General features: G+C 67.1%; 1 protein-coding gene across 1 annotated transcript in view; it reads left to right on the forward strand.

Annotated features, from left to right (window-relative positions):
- Positions 1-23,065, forward strand: part of COL5A1 (collagen type V alpha 1 chain) — a 105,641-nt gene extending 82,576 nt beyond the window's left edge. Inside the window, exons 44-66 of the mRNA XM_053667719.1 lie at positions 281-334; positions 1,179-1,232; positions 1,333-1,440; positions 2,247-2,300; positions 2,392-2,499; positions 3,472-3,525; positions 4,292-4,399; positions 4,835-4,888; positions 5,099-5,152; positions 5,570-5,623; positions 6,224-6,277; positions 7,128-7,235; positions 7,317-7,370; positions 7,448-7,501; positions 8,248-8,355; positions 9,369-9,422; positions 10,219-10,254; positions 10,627-10,680; positions 11,398-11,653; positions 12,513-12,625; positions 14,949-15,017; positions 18,087-18,320; positions 20,750-23,065. Of these exons, the coding sequence (XP_053523694.1) occupies positions 281-334; positions 1,179-1,232; positions 1,333-1,440; positions 2,247-2,300; positions 2,392-2,499; positions 3,472-3,525; positions 4,292-4,399; positions 4,835-4,888; positions 5,099-5,152; positions 5,570-5,623; positions 6,224-6,277; positions 7,128-7,235; positions 7,317-7,370; positions 7,448-7,501; positions 8,248-8,355; positions 9,369-9,422; positions 10,219-10,254; positions 10,627-10,680; positions 11,398-11,653; positions 12,513-12,625; positions 14,949-15,017; positions 18,087-18,320; positions 20,750-20,896 (2,043 nt within the window). The 3' untranslated portion in view covers positions 20,897-23,065. The remainder of the gene's footprint in view (positions 1-280; positions 335-1,178; positions 1,233-1,332; positions 1,441-2,246; positions 2,301-2,391; positions 2,500-3,471; positions 3,526-4,291; positions 4,400-4,834; positions 4,889-5,098; positions 5,153-5,569; positions 5,624-6,223; positions 6,278-7,127; positions 7,236-7,316; positions 7,371-7,447; positions 7,502-8,247; positions 8,356-9,368; positions 9,423-10,218; positions 10,255-10,626; positions 10,681-11,397; positions 11,654-12,512; positions 12,626-14,948; positions 15,018-18,086; positions 18,321-20,749) is intronic.
- Positions 23,066-23,571: the final 506 nt, after the last annotated feature.

Consider the following 23,571-nt stretch of genomic DNA (forward strand, 5'->3'; position numbering starts at 1 on the left):
TAACCGCCGCATCTGCCATTGTCGGCCGGCCGGACGGGCCGAGCAAACAGTTTCGCTGCGATTTCAATCCACTCGAGTTCTGTGTCACATCCGGTGGAGGCTTCGTCCCCTTTCGCTGTCGTATTAAAAAGGAAACCGAACTGATGGGAGCATTTCCTCCCGGGGAATCTGCAGAGCCCCCCGGAGAGGCCGGCCCACTTACTCGAAAAACGAGTTCCCGGGAGCAGGCGCGGTCCAGGTGGCGTGGTGGGGGCTGACGGTCTCCCACATCTTCCCGCAGGGAGAGATCGGGGAGCCGGGGCAGAAGGGCAGCAAAGGGGACAAAGGAGAACAGGTAAGGACCATGCGGGGCTGCGGGTGGCGGGGCTGTCGCGGCACAGGGCCATGCACTCGGGGCAGGACGAGCAGTCTGCCCACGTCCGTCACCGTGACTGGCGGAGCAACGCTCACAGCTGAGAGCAGATGGGACAGCTGACGTCTTCGGTTCCGGTCGTGACCCCGTGCGTGCGTGTGCACAGATGTGACACGCCGTGTGCCCATCCACCTGGGCATGGACCCCTTGCTGGCCCAGGAACAGGGAGCAATGGTGGGTTCTGGGAAGTGGAGGAAACCGAGGCTTTAGTGCCAGAACCGGGGGCTCCGCACAGAGGTGGCAGCGGGACCCGACGCCTCCCCTCACCCCGTTTTCTCATCTGTTAAACGCTGGTGTGTTTTCGCACAAACCCTGTCCAGGGTCACCAGCTCCCCAGGCAGCAGGTGGTCCTATCCCTGCTGGCACCTCCGCCTGGGCCGGGCGGCTCCTGAGGACAGCGTGCTCTGCCCGCTTGCTCCCCTGCCCCCCACACTCCCTGTGCTGGCAGTGAGGGTGTTTGGGGACACGCCCAGGGACAGGGAGTCACTGTGTCCGGTCCCGGCTCAGCCACGGGTGAGCTGCGTGCTCCTGGTCCGCGACGGTAGCCCGGGGCCCCGATGGCCCAAGTTGTGGGAGCTGCGCTGAGGCCCGGCGGCCTCCAGCAGGACTTCCATGGGCTGGACTTCTGAGCACCACCAGCTCCAGAGCTGCAGGACGGCCACCTGTGGGGACTGAGCCCGGGACGCCGGTCCCCTGTGCTGCCCAGCCCCTCTCCCTGGGCCTTCGCTGGGACTCAGTGAGCAACTGTGCCCGCCTCTCCCCGCAGGGTCCGCCTGGGCCGACGGGTCCTCAGGGCCCCATCGGGCAGCCAGGCCCCTCGGTGAGTATCTTCGGCCGGGGACAAGCATGCAGCCCCCCACCCCCGGAGCTGGCGGGCACCGGGGACTGGTCCTCACCCCTGTGCCATGGTCTCCCTGCAGGGAGCTGACGGAGAGCCGGGGCCTCGGGGCCAGCAGGGCCTTTTCGGGCAGAAAGGTGACGAGGGTCCCAGAGGTTTTCCCGGGCCCCCTGGACCCGTGGGGCTGCAGGTAAGTGTGGAGTTTGTGTGGTGGCTGGTGTCCGCCTCAGGTGGCCCCCCCGTCCTTGCCGTGCCCCCTTCCGTCTGTGAGAGAGTGAGGACACTGCAGGCCCCCAGCTCCCCACGCGTCGGCAGCGCCGCCAGTGCCTAGCCCCAGGTGCACCCACGCTGGCTTCTCATCTGTGGCGTTTGTTTCCACGGTGACAGGAGAAACATCGGAACCACTGATAAATTGTAGGAAAGGCGACAAAAACGGCTTCTGCACAAACCGCCTAGAGACGGCAGCCGTGCGCACTTGGGCGCATTCCCTGTCCCTCCTCGCCAGTGCGTGGAGTCCCGCGCCCGTGTGCACACACACACGCGCACACACACGTGCACACCCATGGCCGTTGGGTTTTTGCGGATTCCCATCCTGTCCTGTGGGTGGGGGGTTCCGACTCTGCTCTTCCCACCTGCCTCCCGTCTTGCGTTGTGTCAAACGTCACGGAACGTTCTTGGCCCGCGGCGGCAGTTGTGTTTCTCTGCTGAAGTGTGATATTCGGTCGCTGCACAGCACTGTGGCGGCCGCAGCGGGCCCCTCGGGCCGTGGTCCCTTGGGGCGCTGCAGAGGCACCCTTGCCCTCCATCTTCCCGCATCTCCTCGGGCTGATTCCGAGACCCAGGGTCCCAGGGTGCCGTCCTGTTGGCGATGGGCTTAGAGGCATCTTTAAGAGGCTCCTGACGCTTACGGCGGGCGGTGCCAGGAGCCCCAGAGACACCCACGTGTGCTGGCCGGGGCCGCGCCGCCCTGCTCACCCCGGCCCCTCCTGTCCTCAGGGCCTGCCAGGACCCCCGGGAGAGAAGGGCGAGACAGGAGACGTGGGTCAGATGGTAAGTGCCCCGGGGACCTGGCCATGGCGGCCAATGTCTGTTTCTGTAAAAATCTGCATTTCTCTGTGTTCAATGGCGCTTCTTCTCCTAGGGCCCGCCAGGTCCCCCCGGCCCCCGCGGGCCCTCTGGAGCACCAGGTGCGGACGGGCCCCAAGGTCCCCCCGGTGGAATAGGCAATCCTGGCGCAGTGGGAGAGAAGGTGACCTGCACCCCGTAACGTCATCACGTCTGATGCGTGTGCACGTGTGTGTGTGTGTGTGAGAGAGAGAGAGGAACCCAGGGCGGGGGTGTTGTGCGTCCAGCTGGTCCATGGAGAGGTGCAGGTGCCCTGCCTGGCTGTCTCTGTCCGATGCGGTTTGACAGTTAGAGGGTCCGGGCAGTGGGCCTGGGGCTGTGACCTCTTGCCTGTGGCAGCTTCGCAAACAGTGACCCACCAGCAGAGGCCATGGCTGCAGGGTTCGCCCGAGAGGGGGACCTGTGTATCCCGCGGAGTCTGTGGACCCTGGTCCGCACTGCTGGCCCTGGGGCTGATGGGCGCGCCTGCTCGTGTGCGCACACCTGTGTATGCCCACCTCTGCGCACGTGTGGACAGAGGGCGTAACAGTGCCCACATCCAGCCCCACTGCACGCTCAGGAGATCTTGAGGCCCCTAAAGTGCTCACCCTCGCTCCTGGGGCCCAGAGGAAAAAATGGTGCTTCTGTCCATTTGCATTCCCTGGACACCATTTCCAGAACTTTCAGATGCCATTCCATTGAGGAAAGTGCTCCATTTCCTACACCTGCAAACCAGCCACCGGGCTGCCCCTGCTCACGCCCGTCTTTCTCTCAGAGCCCCCCACCCCCCACGTAGGGCCCAACCCCGGGACACCTGCCACCCCCCCACCTGGCCCGGCTGTCTTTGCCCAGTTGGCCCCCATGGGCAGCGCCCCGTGCCCCAGCCTCTCCTCGCTGTTCTGCAGAGCTCACTTGGGGGCCACCAGGTGCCCCAATGTACTCTGCTCGGCCTTGTCCCTGACCGTGACCACCAGGGTCTTCACGGGCCTCCCCTCCCCTCCCGGGGGCCCTCAGAGGACAGCGGTCACAGTCTTGTCCCAGCCCCTCCCTGGTGCCAGACCTCTGGGGGGCTGTGACTCGTTCTTGTCCTTCCCTGACCACTCCGCTCCCTCCTCAGGGTGAGCCCGGCGAGGCTGGTGAGCCCGGTCTTCCTGGAGAAGGCGGCCCCCTGGTGAGTACGGGGCTCAGTGGCGGGGCTGGTGGGGGGCCCATGCACAAACAGGGGCCCGCATCCTCTGGTGGCTGCTGCATGGGGCGCTGCAGAGAGGGAGCATGTGTATGTGCACATGTGTGCCGTGTGTGCCCCTGACGTGTGCATGTTTTATGGGGAGTATGTGTTTGCATGTGCACGTGTGCACACGAAAATGTCAGCAGCGGGCAGCTGCGGCCACAGCTGCAGGCGGCTCTGCCGTCCGTGGGGTCCAGGCCCTTCTGTAGACGCCACAATGTCTGGTGGCCGTCCCCTCACCAGCCCAGGCTAGGTCACCCTGACCCCCGCAGGGGGTCACACATGGAGTACTCCAGGCCTGCCCATGCGGGTTCTGGGAAGTGGCTGGTGGATGAAGGTCCCCTGGGTGTCAGGCGACTCCCTCCACCTGCGAACCCCAGGGAGAGCGTCCCTACAGGGTCCGTGATGCCCGCTGCCCCGTCCCGGGGCCCGTCTGTCCCATCTAGAGGCAGTCTAGGCCTCAGAGGACCCTGGAAAACCAGGGGGTCCCCCAGCTGCCCGGTGGTGCCAGCAGGGCTGGGCTGTCATGGGGAGCCCAGGCGGCTGCTGAGACCCACGCTCCCAGCACCGGCCCACCGCTGGGCCCCGATGACCCGGGAGAGGGCTGCGGTCCTCCCGTGTGATACCACCCAGGGGCGCCCCTTGGGCCAGCGCCCCGGGGAAGCTGTGTGGTCGGCCCTGGGCACACAGGCACCAATCTTCCCCACAGGGACCCAAAGGAGAAAGGGGAGAGAAGGGCGAGGCGGGCCCTTCTGGTGCTGCCGGACCCCCTGGACCCAAAGGCCCCCCCGGAGACGACGGTCCCAAGGGCAGTCCCGTGAGTAGCCCTCCACAGCACCCGGAGGTGGGTGGGGGCCGCACTTAGACTGCCCTCACTCACCTGCGGGTGCAGAGCTTCCCGACCACCACGCGCCCTGGGGAGGCGCCCAATTTAGAGGTTGGCGCCCGGCTGCTCAGCGGGCACAGGTGGCTGGGCTCCGTGCCCACCCCCTCCCTGCAGCTGCCACGGCCCCGAGCCCCAGAATGGGAGGTGTGGCCTCCGGAGCTCAGGAGGCCGGGTCCCGCCTGCCCCCTTCCGGGTGCGACGCCTGGCTCGGTCGGGCGCTGTCCCAGCAGGGGATCTCGGGCTGCTGAGAGCCCCGTGGGCTCAGCTCTGGGAACGTCCGGGGGGTAGTTGGCAGGGAGGCAGCCTTTACACAGCGGCAGCTGGGCCATGTGCTGAGGGCCGGACCGGCCTCTCGTTTTGTTTTAGGGCCCCGTTGGTTTTCCTGGAGATCCCGGACCACCTGGAGAGCCCGGCCCCGCGGTAGGTGCTGCCGAGCCTTTGCCACCCCCATTGCTTCCTTCTCTCTCTGGGGCGCGGCGCCCGCACGGCACCACGTTCCGGCAGTCAGCTGGGCAGACGCGCCTCTCTCTGGAGCGTGCTGCGTCCCCGCCCCACCGGGAGGGACTGGGGCTTAGCGTGCAGACTGGGTGCTGTCCAGGGCACTGAAGGGACTTGACTTTGTCCCCACAGGGCCAGGATGGTCCCCCTGGTGACAAAGGGGACGACGGCGAGCCCGGGCAGACGGTGAGTCGGGCCTGGACTCTGGGGTCGGGGAGGGTGGTGGTGCCCTCTGGGGAGCTGCCCCCACTTTGCCCATGTCTAAGGAGAACCCAGACCCCGTCCCCGGTGACGTCGGTCCTGGACTGAGACGGGGCCCAGGCTCCCTCTGAGGGTCTATCCAAAGCAGGGGCCCTGATCCCAGCGGGAAAATCGCGCCCCCGCCAGAACTGCCGGGCATGGAGGTCGAAGCCGAGACCGGCAAGGCCAGGTCACCTGGGACCTGGTGTACCGGCTCCAGGGGACGAGGGGTCAGGGTCGGGCGGCAGGGTGGGGTTGACAGAAACTCAGTGGGTGGCGGTCCCAGCCTCCATCTGGGGCAGGTCCGCCCACCTGCACCCCGCAGACCAGTCCCTGAAACCTGCCTTCTTCCTCTGCCTCCAGGGCTCCCCGGGCCCCACTGGTGAGCCCGGCCCATCGGGGCCTCCGGGAAAGAGGGTAAATGACTCTGCAGACCCGGCCTCTCCTGCCGACTCGCTGCATGCAGCCTGCCTCCCCACCCCAACCCCCCGCCCCTGGCACAGTCCTGGGAAATGGCTCTGCGTGACGTGCGGGCCCCCTTGGCCCCCTGCCCCTTCAGCAAGGTTCTGACCTGCTGGGTCGACGCACCCGCACCTTTCCGGGGAAGCCGAGTGCCGACCTCACCGGAGTGGCCCCCGTGGGGGAGAACCACCCACAGAGCTGGAAATGCCTTTCCCTCCCCGGGGGCCAGGACGCCCCAAAGTCGAACGTGCCGCACGGTGTTTCTTTGCCCGTGGAGTGACCAGCCTTTGCTGGTGTCACAAAGCCCTGAGCTGCCGTGCGAGACCAAGTAGAGGTGGCTCCCCCGAAACTCACGGCCGCCAGGCGCCCCCCCCGACCACACACCGTCCGTCCCAGAGGCCTTTGCCTGCCTGGAGTCCTTCCGGCTCGTTCTCAGGGCATGACCCAGGCCCAGCCTCCACGAGGCTCCCCGCCCAGGCCTGACCCCGCAGACCCGGTGCTCCCCGCTCGGCTTCCGCAGCCAACTCACCGTGTGCGTTTCTCTCACCGACCCAGGGTCCCCCCGGGCCTGCTGGCCCCGAAGGCAGACAGGGGGAGAAAGGAGCCAAGGTAATGTGCTCTCGGCCCGGCCATAATGGCGCGCACAGAGCTTCCTCAGAGAGCCGCTGCCTGCGGGCGACTTGGGTGGGAGGTGGGGACAGGGTTGACTGAGGGAAAGGCAGCAGTCAACCGGGAGCTGCAGCCCAGGAGGCCTGGCTGCCCCTGCAAACCTGGGCTAGACCATCAGTCTTTTCCAGATTGGAAGTGGCTCGTGGGTGGCCTCGGTCACTAGGGTGCCAGTCTGTCCCCCACCAGCCCACGGGAGGGGGAGCGGGTACTGCTGCCAGGAAGGCCGGGGTGCCGTGTGACGTCGGGCTGGCGTTTGCCCCCCACGCCTCTGCTGTCTCACCTGTGGGGCAAGGTGACGACGGTGCCCAAGGCAGGGGGGTTCTGAGAGGGCAGAGTGCCGGGACGCCTGTGCAGCGAGCTTGCAGCCGGGCACCCGGAGGACTTGGGGGCCGTCCCCAGGACTCTGGTGTGCTATCAGCCTCCTCCTGGAAATACCCTGTCACAGCTGGACTGTGGTGGCCGTCGCCAGCCCTGAGTCTGCTCAGGAAATGGTGGCTGTGTCCATGCACGCTCAGGGCCACTGTAACCGATGCGGTGGCCACGAAGGCCGTCGTTGGCACGGTCACCGGGGGTCAGGGAGCCTGCTGGTGCAGAGGATTAGCAGGACAGAGATGGCTGGGCCACTGCCACTGGAATGTGGGAAAGGGGGCCAGCCCCCAAGGTATCTGGGGGTGTTTGGGGGTGTCTGGGGCTCTTGCCAAGGCTCCTGAAGTTCCCGAGCAGCATTCAGGGCTGGGGGGCCAGGGCGTCAGCACGTGGGACCCACTCTGTTCTCCTCGTCGCCCTGCAGGGAGAAGCTGGCTTGGAAGGCCCTCCTGGGAAGACTGGCCCCATCGGCCCCCAGGGGGCCCCTGGGAAACCCGGGCCTGACGGCCTGCGAGGGATCCCCGGCCCTGTGGTGAGTGAGCGGGGCGGCCGGGGAGGGAGGCAGGGGGGCACGGGGACAGCGGGCTCATGCGCAGGGCCGGCTGTGTTGCAGGGTGAACAAGGCCTCCCGGGATCCCCAGGCCCCGACGGCCCCCCTGGCCCCATGGTGAGTGACGTCCCGAGGAGCCCCGGCGGCAAGGGCGGGGGGCTGGGCAAGAGTCTGACCCCACCCCTCCCCCACAGGGTCCTCCAGGACTCCCTGGCCTCAAAGGGGACTCTGGCCCCAAAGGGGAGAAGGTGAGTAGCACCGACGCCGCTGCTCCACGACTCGGCCCCTTCGCGCCCCGTGGCTTCAGGTGTCCCCGTGTTCGTCGGGGCCCAGGCTGCACCGCGGTGACAGTCGAAGGGCGTCCAGGCCCCGAGAGGAGCCGCTCGCTGTGTCGTGGGGTCTCCGATCCTGCCCACGGGGACGGGAGCCTGCCAGGGGAGGGGGGGAGGTGTCATCTCTCACGGGGCGGATCGTCCTTGGAAGCGCGAGGCCCACCGACAGGCCCAGTAACTGTGCAGAAGGAAGGCGGCGCGGGGTGTCTCTCTGTCCACTCTGACGCCCAGCCCGCCCCCAGCGCACCGAGAGCGGGAGGACCCCCCAGGACTGTCTGGGGGCTCGCAGGAAGCAAACTGTTCCCGTGACCACGTGCGGAGGGCTTTTCTTTGAAACAGACCAGGACAACCATAATCCCTGCAGTGTCTGGGCCTCTCCCCCGCGGGCCCACGGACCCCGGCCCTGTGCCGGTACCAGCGGAAAGGACAGAGGGCGCGTCTCAGGGACCGTTGTCACTCAGGAGCCCTCATCCCTGGGGCCTGCATCTGTGACTGCCTCTCAGGGTTCCATGTCAGACCAGCCGTGTGTCCCCCAACCCGCCCTTTCCGTTCCAGGAGGATGTCGGTGCCTCGGTGGCACCTGCGACGTGGCGTGCTGCCCCGCATGGCGGGATGCGAGGCTCTGCCACGGCCGCCGCCCTTCACATCTCTGTTTCCCACAGGGTCACCCCGGCCTGATCGGACTCATCGGGCCCCCCGGGGAGCAGGGCGAAAAGGGGGACCGCGGCCTCCCCGGCCCGCAGGGCTCCTCCGGCCCTAAGGGCGAACAGGTATGTGGCGTGGTGGCCCCAGAGAAGCTCCGTGTGGGCAGCCCTCTGCCCACAGGCCGGGCACTAGAGCCAGGACCGGGGCCACTCCAGGTCCCTCCGGTCCCAGTGGAAAGCGCCGGCTTCCCCAGTCACGGGGAGCCGGACGGTCTGCAGTGCGGCCCGGCCCCGACCGCGTTCCCCACCCGAGGACCGCAGGCCTCATCCCTGCCCGTCAGCCACAGGGCGCACGCAGGCACCCGAGCTGTTCCCAGCCTGACCCGGACGGGGACGGACAGGAGGGGACGGAGACCGCAGGGCAGGGAACAGAGTGGAACCGTCCTCGGGCCGAGCGAGGTCGTGGGTAGCACCCTCAGGGACCCCGGCTCATCTGCCACCATTCTCCCCGGGGCCTTGACCATCTTCCCACCGTCCCGTGTCCCAGGCCATGGTGGCACTCTCAGACGAGGGCCACCTAGAGGTCCTGACAGTGAGAAAGGGGTCCGGGGTGCCCGCCACCGAAGGGAAGCCCCCGTCTGTGCCTTCAGCCCACGTGGTCCCCGGCAGCGACGCTGAGGGAGGGGCCGGCGGAGGGTCTCTGTGGTCTCCCGGCCACCCACGGCCTCTCCCCCCCAAACCCCCCGCGTCCATCTCCATCCCCGACCCCCAGTCCCCCTGCCTGCTCCTCGGACGTAGGGAGGGAAGCCCCGGGCTTCGCCTCGGGGTGGCTCTCCAGAGGGCTCTGTCTCAAACTGGGCCACCAGAAGAGACGTCTTCAAGCGCCCTCACCGTCCCTCGGCCCTGTCGAGGCCAGGGGTCCCTTCCAGCCGGCCCGGGCGGCAGTGCCCGGGAACGGTCAGCCTCCTAGCCGAGCGCGGGCCCCGTACGGCGGGCGTCTCTCCACACGGGGCAGCCAGCCCTGCGTTGGAGGGCAGCTGTTAGGGGGACGTGGCTGGGGACTGCGAAGTGGCCGTGTGGACAGGAATGTCAACGGTCCCTCCTTGTACGACAGTAACTGGGTTTCCGCTCCTTCACAGGGCGTCTCTGGTCCTTCCGGCCCGCTCGGCCCCCCAGGCCCTCCCGGCATGCCGGTGTGTATGGGGGGGGCTGGGTGCTGCTGGGGGAGCGGGGGGGCAGCGTGGGCCTCCCTTCGGCAGGGGACCCTAGAGCAGTGTGAGGCTGGGGGGCAGGGCCCCGGGAGGGCTTGCCTGTTCGCTCTGCATGGGGCTCCAACGGACAGAAGCCAGGAGGCAGGGTCCTGGGCCCTGGTGTCCGGCGAGGGAGGCTGGGCAGACGGCCCCCATCTCTGGGTGGTCAGCGAACGTGGACTTTCCCCTGCGGGCGTGTTGGGGCAGTGAGCCTCCCGTCACCCCAAGCACGGCCAGCCCGGACCACACACGAGGAGTGGGGGCCCTGCCTCTAGCCCCCGCCCAGGCCCCCCATGTTGTGGGGAGACCCAGCGCTGTATCATCTTCCCCATGGCCACCCGGGCCCGGGTCCATGTGGCCTGGGCACCCCTGGGCGACCCGAAACTGCCTCCCGGCTGCCCCCAGGGCTGGAGGGCTTCACGTCGGGGCCGGAGGCCGGCACAGCCTCTCTGCCCTCCGACTCTGGCTGCCGGAATGGGACTGCCCGGCCGGGGAGGTTTTGGGGGTCGGGGGCCGACCTATGGCGGATGGGGCCTTCCCTGCCCCATATGGGCGCACACCAGCGCACCCCGGCCCCTCCCCACCTCCCCAGTTAAGCAAGTGCAAGTGTGGACCCCTGGGAAGAGGGACACGGGCTCGAGGAGGGGCAGTGACCAGGCCCAGCGTGCGGGGTCCTGGGCCGAAGGCAGGCGCCCAAGCTGAGGGGCTCTGCCGCTGACCTCCGCCCTGCTCCCCACAGGGTCCTCCTGGTCCGAAAGGTGCGAAAGGATCCTCGGTGAGTGGGGGGCCACCTGCTGTCTGGGGGAGGGGGTGCCCCTCGGACGACCCCCGCCCCGACTCCCCTCCTTCCCCGATTCCTCTGGGTCGGCGGGTCCCTCCAGCGTCCCCTCTCGCTGAACTCATCGTCCGCCTGTCGTCTCGGACCCAGGGCTTGGGCTCTTGCTCCCACCTCCCAGAAAGGGCCTTGTCCCCCTGAGACCCCATCTCGGGGCTACGAGGGGAGCGGGAAGCCGGCACGGTCCCCGGCACATTGGACTTGTCCCTCTGACTTCTGCAGACAGGCTGCCAGGGACCCTTCAGCACCTGAGGGGGACTGTGGTCGCAGCAGGCCCGGTGGTCAGAGTCGTTCTCTTTTCTCCCCCCACAGGGTCCCACTGGCCCGAAGGGCGAGGCTGGCCACCCCGGTCCCCCCGGCCCGCCGGTGAGCAGCCTCGGAAGCCTGGGGAGCGGGGGTGGGGCCTCCCGACGCCGAGGGCATCGTGGGGGAGCCGTGTGCGGTTCCCTTTCCAAAGCCTGACAGAGCCCGTGGCCAGCGCTTTGGCGGGTGCTGCCCTCGGGAGGGAGCGGAGGGACGTGTCACCCCCGGGAGCTCCGCCGGGAAGCGTGCTGGCCGGAGAGGGAGGAGAGGGAGGGAAGAGAGAGGGAGAAGCACTTCTGTGAGTGCACGCGTGCCTGAGTGTGCGCTGCACGTGTGTGGGGCAGGCCGTGCTGGACGGGGCCCCCTGGGCAGTGGTGGGTGCTGGGGGCCACTGCCCTGCAGCAGGGCAGCTGGACAGCTGGACTCCTGTCCTTGTCCTTGGCTGGGCCTCATGACGCAGCCTCAGGACATGGGGCTTCACCAGCATTAGTGCAGCCCCACTGCGTGCAGCCCCACTGCGTGCAGCCCCACTGCGTGCAGCCTGAGTCGGTGGCGGAGGCAGGAGGAGGTCTGGGGGCTGTGAGTCCAGCTGAGGGCAGACGTGGGGACACTGGGCCAGGCCGCAGGTGCCTGGATGCGGTCAGGGCACAGCGCTCGGTGCAGGCCAGGCCCGGCAGTGGGCGTGGGTGCGGAACACTCCGGAGGCGGGGCAGGGAAGAGAGGCCTGCTGAGAGGGGCGGCTGGGTGCAGCGACGGCTCCCGATCCCCTCGCACCCACAGGGCCCCCCGGGCGAGGTCATCCAGCCCCTGCCGATCCAGGCATCCAGGGCGCGGCGGAACATTGACGCCAGCCAGCTGATGGACGACGCGGAGGGCGAGAGTTACGTGGACTACGCGGACGGCATGGAGGAGATCTTCGGCTCGCTCAACTCCCTGAAGCTGGAGATCGAGCAGATGAAGCGGCCCCTGGGCACCCGGGAGAACCCCGCCCGCACCTGCAAGGACCTGCAGCTCTGTCACCCCGACTTCCCTGACGGTAGGGACCCTCCTGGCCCTCGCCCAGCCTCAGCGTTCCTCTCCGCGCGGTGGGGGTGCCCGGTGTCTGCCCCGTAACCTGACGGGGGCCTCACACCGAGGGAGGAGACTGGGTCCCGGGAGGCCAGGCCGGGGGGCCCCACGGCCAGTCCCGGTGTGGCATCAGCGTCGCCCACAGGCCCTGCCCCGAGGCCGTGTCCCCATCTGTCCCGTGGGAGTGTTTACACGCCAGAGGACAGGGCGGAGACAGACGGGGCATGAGTGGGGCGGGCCGGGCACGGGCCAGCCCCGTGGTCAGAGCTGGCCGCTGCTGTCACCGTCCGACGCAGGGTCGGTGTCCGTACCAGCACCGGCGTTCGTGCGGGTTCTAGGCGGGTACCTGGGAGTGTGCCCTCAAGCTCCAGAGCGTTGTGAGCCCGCAAACCTCTCCTGTGCTCACTGTGGGAGACCACACGCTGCCACCCGCCAGAGACATCGTGGCCTGGCCTGCTGTCTCCCCGGGAAGCCGGCGGCCCTCCTACAGCACCAGCAGCCCCGCGGTCTGGGCAGCTCTGACCCTAGCTGCGTGAACTCCCGAGTTCCCGGGAGCACCTCCGTGTTTCCGTCCACCGCTGGGGGGCCCCCCACCTCCCCCGTTAACAAGCGTGTGCCCCATGGACCCACGTCCAGCTGTGTTCTTGGGGCTGGGGCTGCCCACGTGTCTTTGGGGACCCAGTCAGAAGAGCAGAACACGCCCCACAAGCCCCAGGAAGGCTGTGCTGGTGACACCTGAGCCTGGTGTGTTAGCCGCTGACCTGAAACGGCAGCTGCTTCTGCAGCTATCAGGGCGCAGGCCTCACGCCCCCTCCCCCACGACACAGGTGAATACTGGGTGGACCCGAACCAAGGTTGCTCCAGGGACTCCTTCAAAGTCTACTGCAACCTCACGGCCGGAGGCGCCACCTGCGTGTTCCCAGACAAGAAGTCCGAGGGGGTGAGTGTCCACCCGCCGGCGCCCCCTTCGGGGAGGGGCCGGCTGCAAACCCGAGGCTCTGCCTGTGCAAGGAGCCCGGGGACGCCCCAGGAGAGTTGTCAGCAGTGGGGCCGGATCACGCAGCCCAGGTTACGGCCGTGCGCGGGCGCTGGCTGGGCATGTCCCCTCCACCCCGGTGCCGGGCTTCCGACCACGGCGGGCCAGCTCCCTCCTAAAGCGAGGCCCTTGCTGTGACCTCAGACCCCCCTGGAGCCCATGAGAGGACTTGGGGGCAGAAGTGGCCCCGATGCGTCCCTGAGCAGCTGGTGTTTGCCTGAATTCTCCTGTCATTTACTTTTGTGGCCGTGCCTCTCTCCCTCCCCGCCTGTCCCCATGCCCCAGGTGCCATCAGAACTCAACTTGGCTCAGCAAAGAACTCCCGTTAGCAAGGTTCCAACCCCCTGTGGTTTTGTGGGTGTCAATTTAAGTGACCTCAGGTCTTTCAAAAACTTCCCCTCGGTGGCGGGAGTTGATGTGTGTGGGCAGTATGAACGTGTGTGTGAGTGCCTGTGCACAGGTGGTGTGTGTGCACAGACGTGTGTATGTGGCACGTGTACACGCACAGGCATGTGGGCGGTGTGTGTGCAGACAGGCATGTGGATGGTGTGCGTGTACAGACGGTGGCCATGACAGACATGTGGTGCTTGCTGTCAGGCATGAGTCGGAGGCAGGGCCCACCATGCCCAGGACAGGTGAAGGGGACCTGCTTTCTAACAGGCAAGGCCAGGGAGTTGTTGACCACAGTGCCTCTGTGTCTGCCTGGACAAACCCTGTTCTGTCAGTCCCTCTTGGTGGCCGGGTCCCGGAGCCCGTGTCTGCAGTGAGCACTCAGGCTCCAGCCAGCAGGGCGGGCAGCCTGCCGTTCTGGCTTCCCAGCGGCCTCAGGCCCAGGCAGTGTCCTCTGCAGAGGGAGCAGCCTGTCCCCTGGGCCTGGGCCCATCCCTAAATCCCCCTGTAGCCAGGGGAGCTCGCTAGAGCAGAGGCTCCGCTGGAGCAGGGACAGCCTGAGGGCCTCTTTCATGTGTGTGCTGCGCCCACCCAGTCCCACCAGCGGAGCCCTGGGGCTGGAGAGGATCTGAGCTCAGGACCTTCCACCTGCCGAAGGCCCGGGAGGAGGGGCAGGCCCAAAGGATGCTGCTTCTCGTCTGTTATGTCACTGTCCTCTGCAGACGGCCTAGCTGCCAGACACTAGCCACCCTGACCGGGAGCCCTAGCTGGGCGTGAAGCAGGCAGATGGCGGGCCGGGATCCGAGTGACCCCACGGCCCCGCCTCCCCTGCACACACACCCACCAGCCCGGTGTCTGCGGGCTGGCGGCCTGGGCTCAGGCCACAGCTACAGCCTGGTGTGGGTAGACGCCCTCTGCCCGGTCCCCTGGGCGGCGGGAGGAGTGGGGGTTGTAGGCAGAAGCTGGGGACAGGCGAGCAGCTGTCCGCCCCTCACAAGGCCACCCTCTGAGCCTGTCTGCACAGCCACAGATTTGGAAACCAAAGCAAGGGGCCCGGACACCCTCCTCCACCGGGGGGACCCCTTTCCCAGCTCCTGCCCGAGGCCAGCTCAGAGGCGAGCTAGGAAATGGGGACAAGAACACTGACCCGGGGCCCAGGCAGAGCCCCTTGGGACCCAGTGACGGGCTGGCCCAGGTTCTGTCCTGCAGTGGGTGGGCCCACGGCAGCTGGGGCTCTGCCCCCCCCACCCCAGACCTGTTGCATAGCCCCTTCCGGGACGTCCCTCCCTCCCTCACTCGTTCCCCCACTCACGACCCCACAGCAGGACTGTGGCCCCTGCAGAGAGCAGATGGGCACCCCCCACCAGCGGGCCAGGCACCGTCCCCCCTGAGGTCGCCTCTGCTCCGTGCCAGCCCCTCAGGGGCGTGGGAGGCGCCCAGGGGAGGCTGCTGCTGCAGACATGGTCCCAGAGCGAACCCCCCACCACACACAGGGTCCGGGCACACCCACACGCCGCACGCAGCCCCCTGGTCTACGTGGGGCCTGTCGGGCTCGGCTGCCCACTCTGCGCCTGGGCGGGGCTGTGCGGGCGGGGCCCACTCATCCTTCCCTGAGCCCGTCCGGAGATGGCAGCCCCTGCATCGTAGGCATCGTCACCCCGGCCTGGGACCGCCCACTCGGTCACGCGTTCACTGGGTCCACGAGCTCAGTCCAGCAGCGCCGGCCAAGCTGGCAGGCGGGGGAGGGGCGTGTGTGGGGGGCGGGGCGGGCCTCCGGGCGGGAGAAGTAACCCTGTCCTTGTTTCTCTCCTTCGCACCTGCCCTGCTCTGCCTTCAGGCCAGAATCACTTCTTGGCCCAAAGAAAACCCAGGCTCCTGGTTCAGTGAATTCAAGCGCGGTAAACTGGTAAGGCGGCCTCGGCCCCCCGGGTGTGCGTCACAGGGCACCCGTTTCCTATCTTGCAGAGTAGGATGGCCCGCTGGCCCAAAGAGCAGCCCTCCACCTGGTATAGTCAGTACAAGCGAGGGTCCCTGGTAAGTGCTGCCGGCACTGCCCGCTTGGCTTGCCACACGGCCTGGCTCCGGGCTCTGCATGGGGCCGTGGCCGCCGTGGCCGGGCCGCTCTCACCACTCTGGCCTGACCGCTGCACAGCACGTGACGCCGGACACAGCCTCGTGCCCGCCCCGCCCCACATGGCAGCTCCTCTCAGCCTTTCCGTTCAGTCCAGGGCCCTCGGTTGCCAGGCACCCCAGGGACCGGGACCAAACACAGCAGGGAGGACAGCTTTGTCCTGCTCGGTCCTGGGGGCAGATCCCAGGTCACCGAACCACGGGGTTCTCTCTGGGACCCCTCCTGCCAGCCCAAGGGGCTGTCCGGACTGCAGAGCTGCCCTGGGCATCTCAGTGGTGACCCGTATGGCTACACAGGTCCCTGTTTGAGCTTCTGGGAGCCTGTTCTAAGTGGCCCTCCCCTGAAATGAGAAGGCCCCACCCTTTGAAAGGACAGAGGGAGACTCTTCTGGTCGGTAGGACAGGGAGCCAGGCCAGCTCACTCTGGGCCGGCGGCTGCTCCTGGCAGCGGAGCCCTGCCCCCCGCAGCCCCGGTTTGGAACTAAGTTCTGGGTCCTGTGCCTTCTTCCTAGCGAGTTAAGTGCCCGAGCTTCCAGAATGTGACCTGTTGCCAGACCACTACAGTCCCCCTCGGCCTCTGGTGGTCACTCCCTTGGGCCAACTAGCCCGTACTAAGCAGCCTATGAAGGAGACCATTGTCACTTGGAAGCCAGCTCTTGGGCTCCATGGCCTCACCCCTGACTGTTGCCCCGGACGCCGCCGCCCAGCCTGTCTGCAGGGCCCAGAGGTCCAGGCCCCCCTGCAGACGCTCGGAGCGGTGGCTTCCAGGCGGTGTCTGCACTGTCGCATGTCTGAGCGCCCTTCGTTCCTAAACCCTGAGGCACCTTGTGGCTGATCATTAACATCTCACCCCCGGTGTCGTTACTCCCGAGGCCCCTCAGGTCCTGGCAGGCCCTGCAGGTTGGCACTCACCTCGCGCATCCGCAGAGATCTCCTCTCCGGCTGCCTGCCTGTCTACTGCCCCGTCCCCACCCCCCACCCCCTGGTGCTTCCCCGGAAAGGGCGCTGCACACAGAGAACCAGAAGTGGGTGCCCGCACAGGGCAGCACCCAGTGCCCAGGGGCTGGAGCCGGGGGGGCCAGAGGGTTGGGGGGAGCTACCGGGGCCAGGGGGCGTCCCTTCTCGCTGGTGGGCCCAGCCTTCCGCAGGCATCAGGGACGGAACCTTTGTCCCCCCCACCCACCCACCAGCCCCCTCGACTCCTCCCTGTCCCACAGACAGCTGGCAGAGGGTGGGAGGAAGGGACGGTGCCGGGAGACCTCAGCTTGCCTTTCGTATTTCCCCGCGTGATTCCTGGCCATTGTGACATTGCGAGTGGACAGGACAGAAGCGCAGTCCCCTTGAAGGAACAGGGCCTCTGTCTGGGCCAGGTGGCCCCGGACTTGCCACGCGAAGACAGTAGCTCAGGGGCCTGGCCCACGCGGGGCTGGCGGGATTGCTTCCCGCACGGGGTCCCACCTGGCGCCTCAGGTCCGCTGTGTCCAGCCTGCCCGCTGCCTCCCTTGCACGCGCCTGTTCTCGAGTCAGTCATGGGTCTTCCCCAGGAGCACCTGCCAGCCCAGGCTGCGGTTGGTATTCCGTCCTCTTCCTCCAGGCCCTCACAGGGGGCCTGGGGCCATGTGAACAGGCAGCGGGGGCGGTGGCCGGTGGCTCTGCGCAGCCCCTGTGCGGTGGGAAGGAGCCGGTCCAGCCGGTCCAGCCCCGTCCAGCCGTGATGACAGTAGGGAGGAAGCAGGCAGGGGCCCTGGAAACTCCCCTCTGGGCTTCCTCGCGGCTCTTTTGGGCTGGGCTGGGCTGGCATCGGATGTGACCTCTGCCCAGTCACAGTGGGCGTCTGAGCAGAGAGGGCTTTCAGGACTCGGCCTGGGTGGGAGGAGAGAGGGGCCGCCTCAGGGTGGAGAGGCAGCTGCAGTCCCCAGCAGCATCCAGCGTTCGGAAAGCTGGAGCTCACAGGGACCAGGGAGACGGGGCCTTGTCTCTCGGGACGCCCCACGCCAGCCCCGGGCCCCCTGAGCTTAAGAGCCCAGTTGGGGAGGCCCCTTGAGGACAAGTGCACAGGCTCTCCCTGACGCCCTGCCCTGGGGCTGTGGGCAGAGCCGGTGCCCCGCTGCAGGAAGGCCTCTCCTCGCGCCCCTGGGTGCTGCGCCAGGGGCAGGCAGGGGTAGGAGTGCTGGGCGCTGCCCCGGGGCTCCCCTGTGGCTCCAAGAGGGCGCCGGTCACCCCAGTCTTGTCGTTCACGGCCGGGTGGCCCGTGACTGCCCCTCGGGGCAGCCTTCCTGCCTGCCAGCCCGAGTTACTCCCTGGGGCCCCCACCCTCTGTATGTCCCGTTCTCCCAGCCCCTGGCCCGAGTCCCGGGACTCGCAGGTTGCTGGCCCTCAGCCAAGGTTTTCCTTTATTAATACAGTGTAACGAGCCCTTCTGGGGGCCTCGGGCACCATGAAGGGGACGGCCTTGCCCTCAGGTGCTCACAGTCCAGGCCCCTGTGACACAGGCCCCTGATTTTGGTGCTGGTGCCCAGGCCTTGCATCCTGGCAGGGAGGGTGGTCACCGAGACCAGCCAAGGTTGGGAGTGAGGGCACTTAACCCAGAGGGGCTTCCTGGAGAAGGAGGCGCAGGCATCGAGCCCTGACGGATGAGTAGGACCCAGCCAGGCCCAGAGGGGTGGACGAGTTACTCAGGTTTCTGAAAGAAGTGAGTCCCGGGGACCCCACCCCCGGCCAGCGCATTGGGGTGCTCGCAGGTGGTGCCCCGGTGGCTCACTCAGCAGAGGGGCGAGTTCGTGGGCGGAGCTTGGGAGATGCCAGTCAGGGCCTTTGTCAGAGCTCGTGCCCCCTCCCCCCGCAGCTCTCCTACGTGGACGCGGAGGGCAACCCCGTGGGCGTGGTGCAGATGACCTTCCTGCGCCTGCTGAGCGCCTCCGCCAACCAGAACGTCACCTACAACTGCCACCAGTCGGTCGCCTGGCAGGACGCCGCCACGGGCAGCTACGACAAGGCCATCCGCTTCCTGGGCTCCAACGACGAGGAGATGTCCCACGACAACAGCCCCTACATCCGCGCCCTGGTGGACGGCTGCGCGGTGAGTGTCTGCGCCACGCCCCCCCCCCCCAACTGGGCGGTCCCGCCGCAGGGGCCCTCAAGGCCAGGCCTGTGTGGGATTTGAACTTTTCCCTCCTGTCCCCGGAGGAGGACCGGTGCGTGCTGACCCGGCCAGTGTCCTGGGGCGGGTCTGCAGGGGCCGGCGGGCGGTGCTGACCCAGGGGGCTGGGCAACAGGTCGGGCGCCAAGGGCTGTGCCCTTCAGCCCGGAGAAACTCCCATGAAAGCGTCTGGTGATGGCCCCCAGGCCCCTTTGGGGACGAAAGGGGGTGACCGGGCACAGGGCGAGCGTGAGGCTGGGGTGCAGGGAGAGAAGATGGTCACAGCACCTGCCTCCCGGGCAGTTCGTGGTGCACAGCTGTCAAGCGCAAAAGGAGCCGAGAGTCCCCTCTCCTGGGCTGATTTTCAGGCAGCAGGGCCGCTTGCGAAAGGCAGCGGTGTGGCGGGAGGTGGGGGGCCCCAGCAAGGAGAGGCAGCCTGGGGGACTGAGCCTAGATGGGCCTTGGAGCTTCCCAGGATGACCCTCGGTGTGGCCTGTCCCCACCACCTGGTGAAGGGGCGGAGTCTCTCTGAAAAGGTGGAGAGTACGTGACTCTAAACAATAACCCTGCCCCCCACGGAGCCTGGGCCCTGCAGGTGGGCTGCAGAGGGAGCTCCAGGCAGCCTGGGCCGGGCAGACGTGGACAAGGGGTGCCGTGACGGAGCCCAGCGTGCCAGTGCTCTGCTCACCCCCACCCAGAGCTTCAGCCACAATTCGGAGAGTGAGGCACCCCCCCCACCATGGGATTAGCGGAGGGGTCTGCCCAACTCGTGTTCCGATTGGGGCCCACAAAACTGGGGTTCCCCCGGGGATTCTTCCTGTGGCTGTGTGACCCAGGGGCGGCTGCCAGCGTCCCTGCCCCTGGAGAGGCATCCGTCGCTGCGCAGCAGGCCCGGGAGCCATGTCACGCCCGTCTGGTGTCTGTACAGCTCCTCACCCTCGGGACCGGCCGGTGGTGGCGGCGGCTTCTGCCTTGGGAGCAGCAGCCTGCACACTCCGCCTGCCTCTGGGCGGGCAGGGAGGCCGGGGTCAGCTGCCTCCCAGGGCGTCGCCCCAGAAGGGGCACGCATGGCCGTGATTTGGGGGTCCGCCGTGTCCCGCCAGGCTGCGGCCATGCTCCTCAAAGCTGATGGCACTTTCGTGTCTGAGTCCCCGTGACGGGTCCCACGGGACACGGTGGCTGCAAACCACATAGGTCCCGTTGACTGAGACGCCAGCGGCCCAGTGCAGGGTCTGGACCCCACCCCAGACCCCTGAGCCCAGACGTGGGCCGTGCCCCTTTCGAGTTGTGCTAACAAGTCCCCTGGGGGCTCGTGGCTCTGAAAGGCCCAGCCCACTTCGAAATAAGCCCCAGTGGCCGAGCCCGTCTTACCAAGTGAGGCAGGGGCATGGGGGCAGGGTCTGGGGTGAGGGCCTGTGACCGGGAGGGCTCCAGATGCCTGGGCGGGGCCTCCTGGGAGCTCTCACCACCCCTCGCAGGTGTGGACCGTGTCCAGGCCAGAAGCCTGAGCTGTGGAGTGTGTTTGGCACCTGTGGCTGGAAGCCAGCCACCCCCGAATTCGCTCCTTCCAACAGCGACCCTTTGTTGTCCGACCCCGTTTCCGAGGGTCAGGCCTGGGCGGGGCTCTGCCGGGGGACCACACACCAGACCCCACAGCGTGGCGGCCGAGACCACACACGTTGCTTCCTCATGGCTCCCAGCCCAGGAGTGGCCTCCCACTGTCTGGCCGGGCGCTCACATGGGGAGAGAACCAGCTTCTCCTGGGCTGCCTCTTCCAGGGCGTTGATCCCATCCCCAGGGCTCCGCCCCTCACAGTCGGACTTGGGGGGCACAGCGCTCAGTCCCTGACAAGGTGCCACGAGGAGAGGCTGGCCTGGGCAGGAAGGTCAGCCGCGCCTCCCCCTGCAGGAGTGGCCAGAGGGACAGGGGGGGGCGGGGACCCTCGTTTTGGGGACGTGAAGGAGGCGAGCCTCACCTGAAGTGGGGGTGGTCTCCTGCACCTGCCCTCCCTGGTTCTGGGACACAGGGCAGACGCCTCCCCCGGGGCAGTTCTGTCACTGCGGGGGCTCACCCTCCCCACCGGTCAGGGCAAGCTGAGGGTGAAGTGAGAGGTTTGGGAGGATCAAGCCCACGGTCTGCGCCGGGGGAGGTGCTGACCCCCGGCAAGCCGCGCCTGCCCTGCTCTGCCCTTGCCCTCCCTGCCTTCGCTGACCCCACCCCCCAGACCAGACAGCCCCAGGCTCCCTCCTCTTCTCGTGCAGTGAGTCCTCTTCTGATTGGCTCTGAGGACCACTTCCTGGCGGGGACGGGGAGGGGCAACCCCGCGAGGCCCCGCCCACTCTGACAGGCCCCGCCCCCGTCCCCTGCAGACCAGGAAAGGCTACCAGAAGACTGTGCTGGAGCTCGACACGCCCAAGGTGGAGCAGCTGCCCATCGTGGACATCATGTTCAGCGACTTCGGAGAAGCCTCGCAGAAATTCGGATTCGAAGTGGGGCCGGCTTGCTTCCTGGGCTAGGAGCCGCCGCCCGGCCCGAGACCAACCTCGTGACCTCAGCGCGCCGCCGCCCGTGGGTGTCCTGGACAGCGAAGACCCCTCGTCCCGCCCCCGACCTCGTCTGCACCTCGGCACCCTGCGGGCCGCACCCGAACCAGAGAGAGCAAAGGGAAAGAGCCGTGTCCACACCCCGGAGCCGAATCACATGACCTAGAAGTCCCACAGCGCCCCGGGCCCGAAGGCCGCTCTCCCCAGCCCGGTTTTGTCTGCGCCGCAGCCCACGGGGACAGGAACCGGCCACAGGTCTTGCCACCAGACTCACCGGCCACGCCGGTGGAGGGGTCACAGGGCTGCGGCTGTGGTATTTGAAGATGATGTTTTTTAAAATTCAACTTGAAGATGTGTACTTCCCCTGACCTTCAAAAAGCGTTCCGAGGCAGGCCGCGTAAAGGCCCCCGCCCTCGCCTGAGCCTCCCGTCCCGGAACTCAGCCCGTCACAGGCCAGATGCCCCCTCGTGTGCCTTTCTGATGGATCAAAGGTGCTTCTGTTTTGTGAGTTGTGAGTAGATGTTTGTACTGTCCTAAATGTTCAGTGTCCCTGACTTTCAATCACGCAGGTGGCCCCAGCCCCGTCCCAGTGGGAGCAGGGACGGGCTGGCGTCCCCTCTGGCTGCCCTCCGGTCTGGTCAGGCCGGGAGCCCCGCGTCCGCCCTGGGTGAGCGGCGCCATCAATTGGAAATCGGCCCAGAGCCGCGGGAATTCATGCCGCCATTGGAAAAGCAGGTGCCAGAGCTCTTTTTCTGACAGTTTTTTGATGAGCGCTGGATTTTTTTAATGGGGAGGGAAAGAACGTCACACTCTGCCTTCTGTGCGAGCTCTCAGACGGAGACACGCAAGTTCTCCGCGATTAAGTGAAAATTGGTGCTTATTTCACTCTCTCTGTGGTGCTACCTGTCCTGACGCTTTGAAGGTGGCCCTGGGCCTCCGTCTCCCTCCCTCCTCCACAGTCCGGTGTGTGCCCAGGCCACCGAGGCACGTGCGTGTCCCCTCCCCTCCCGCCGGGCCCCCGCCCGCACGCCCAGATCATGGTGTGGCCGAGCTGACGCCAGTGACCAGCGCCCGGTGGTACTTCTGTGATTTGAAACCCCACAGATACCACACAGGACACTCCCACACCGTCCACGGCGTCACAACCGCAGCCTGCATCCTGCTGCCAAACGTCTGTGGTGCTAATTACCGCGTTTGTCCCAAAATGGCTCTGAAGCCGCTCGGTGGTCCCCATACCTTCCGGGGGCTGGTCCGGGGCAGCCGCAGGCAGAGACACGTGCGCTGAACTCTGTGAGCCTCGGCGGGGCTGCTGGCGGGGCCCCGGCCCTCGAACACCGCCTGGATTTCCACCAGCAACACCCGGGTGCGGCCCTCGGTGCCCGGGAGCCCGGGGCTGCCTTGTGTGGGTGAGGAGGGGTGTCCTGTGGACTGTGAGAAGCCTCCCACCTTCCACGACGGGAGGGGTCCGGCCCTGCACGGCCCCCTCCGGAGGGGGCTGTCCTGCCCCCCACCCCGCTGCGGAGGTCCCGGCACGGCCACCCAGGACACACAGACTGCCGCCCACGAGGATTTCCCCAGTGCTCATGGGAACCCAGCCCCACTCTTGCCAAGGGGAAGCCTGGTGAGGAGGGACTTCCGACCCCGCCACCGCCTCAGCCCCGCCTTCGAGAAGAAAGCCGTGCCCGCCGCGGTTCCGCTAGGTCATGTGATTCCGATTTGATCTTTCACCCCGTCACTTTCTTCCTCTGTCGGTCCCTTCCAAGCTGTTGTGATTTGTACTGAAGTCAAGGACGTGTCTCGTTCCCCCCGGACCACTTAGCTGCGGTATATTGCAATAAAGTTACTTCTATATTTGCAGAAATTCTCTTGGTGTAATTTTATTTCATTGTCTCCTAATCTATATAATTGGACACACGTTGACAAAAAGGGAAACCAGCACACAGAAAACCTGTGGTGACGATTCACGGAGGTCAGCCGCGTTCCAATCCGTGCCAGACGGCACCGTGCGTGCCTCCCGAGAGCCCGGTGGACGGGTCCGTGAGCTCTGACTGTAATGCCCATGAGGGGGCATTTGGAAATATTTTAAATCTGTGTAAGAGAAGGATCGTTGTAATAGTTTCCAATAAATCACGTTTACTGTTTCCACCGTAAACACATGTGATTGGCTGTCTTCTTAAGTGTGAGCAGGGCCTCCCGGCCTCTGGCCTGTGTGTGACTCCGGGCACAGCCCAGGCCAGCTGCCCACGAGTGGCCTGCTGGGACACCGTTGCTCCCTGGGTGTTGTCAGCCTGTGGCTGGGTGCCGGCACGAGGCTTCCTGCGGACGACCCATGATGCCGGGGCGTGCGTCACCCCGGGGGGGGGGGGCGTGGTGCTCGGTGTCCTGGGGCAGCATGTCCCCAGGGCAGGGCAGTGCTGTCCCGCTGTCCAGCCCCGTGGGCTGCGTGGGACGTGTGGCTGTCCAGGCCCTGACCCCGAGCGGAAGTGACACGTGGCTCTTTCTCGGAACTAGTGGTTCCCCGCCATGTGCCACCAGCCTGGTTCTCCAGAGTGGCTGCCCCCCACCGGGTTCCCGGGGGAACCCTGGCCCCCTGTCACAGACGAACTGACAGCATGACCGAGAAGGGTCCTTGCCGCGGTCTGGCCGCA

The sequence above is a fragment of the Artibeus jamaicensis genome, unplaced genomic scaffold, assembly GCF_021234435.1.
Source record: "Artibeus jamaicensis isolate MK-2021 breed Jamaican fruit bat unplaced genomic scaffold, CSHL_Jam_final contig_471, whole genome shotgun sequence".
NCBI lineage: Eukaryota > Metazoa > Chordata > Mammalia > Chiroptera > Phyllostomidae > Artibeus > Artibeus jamaicensis.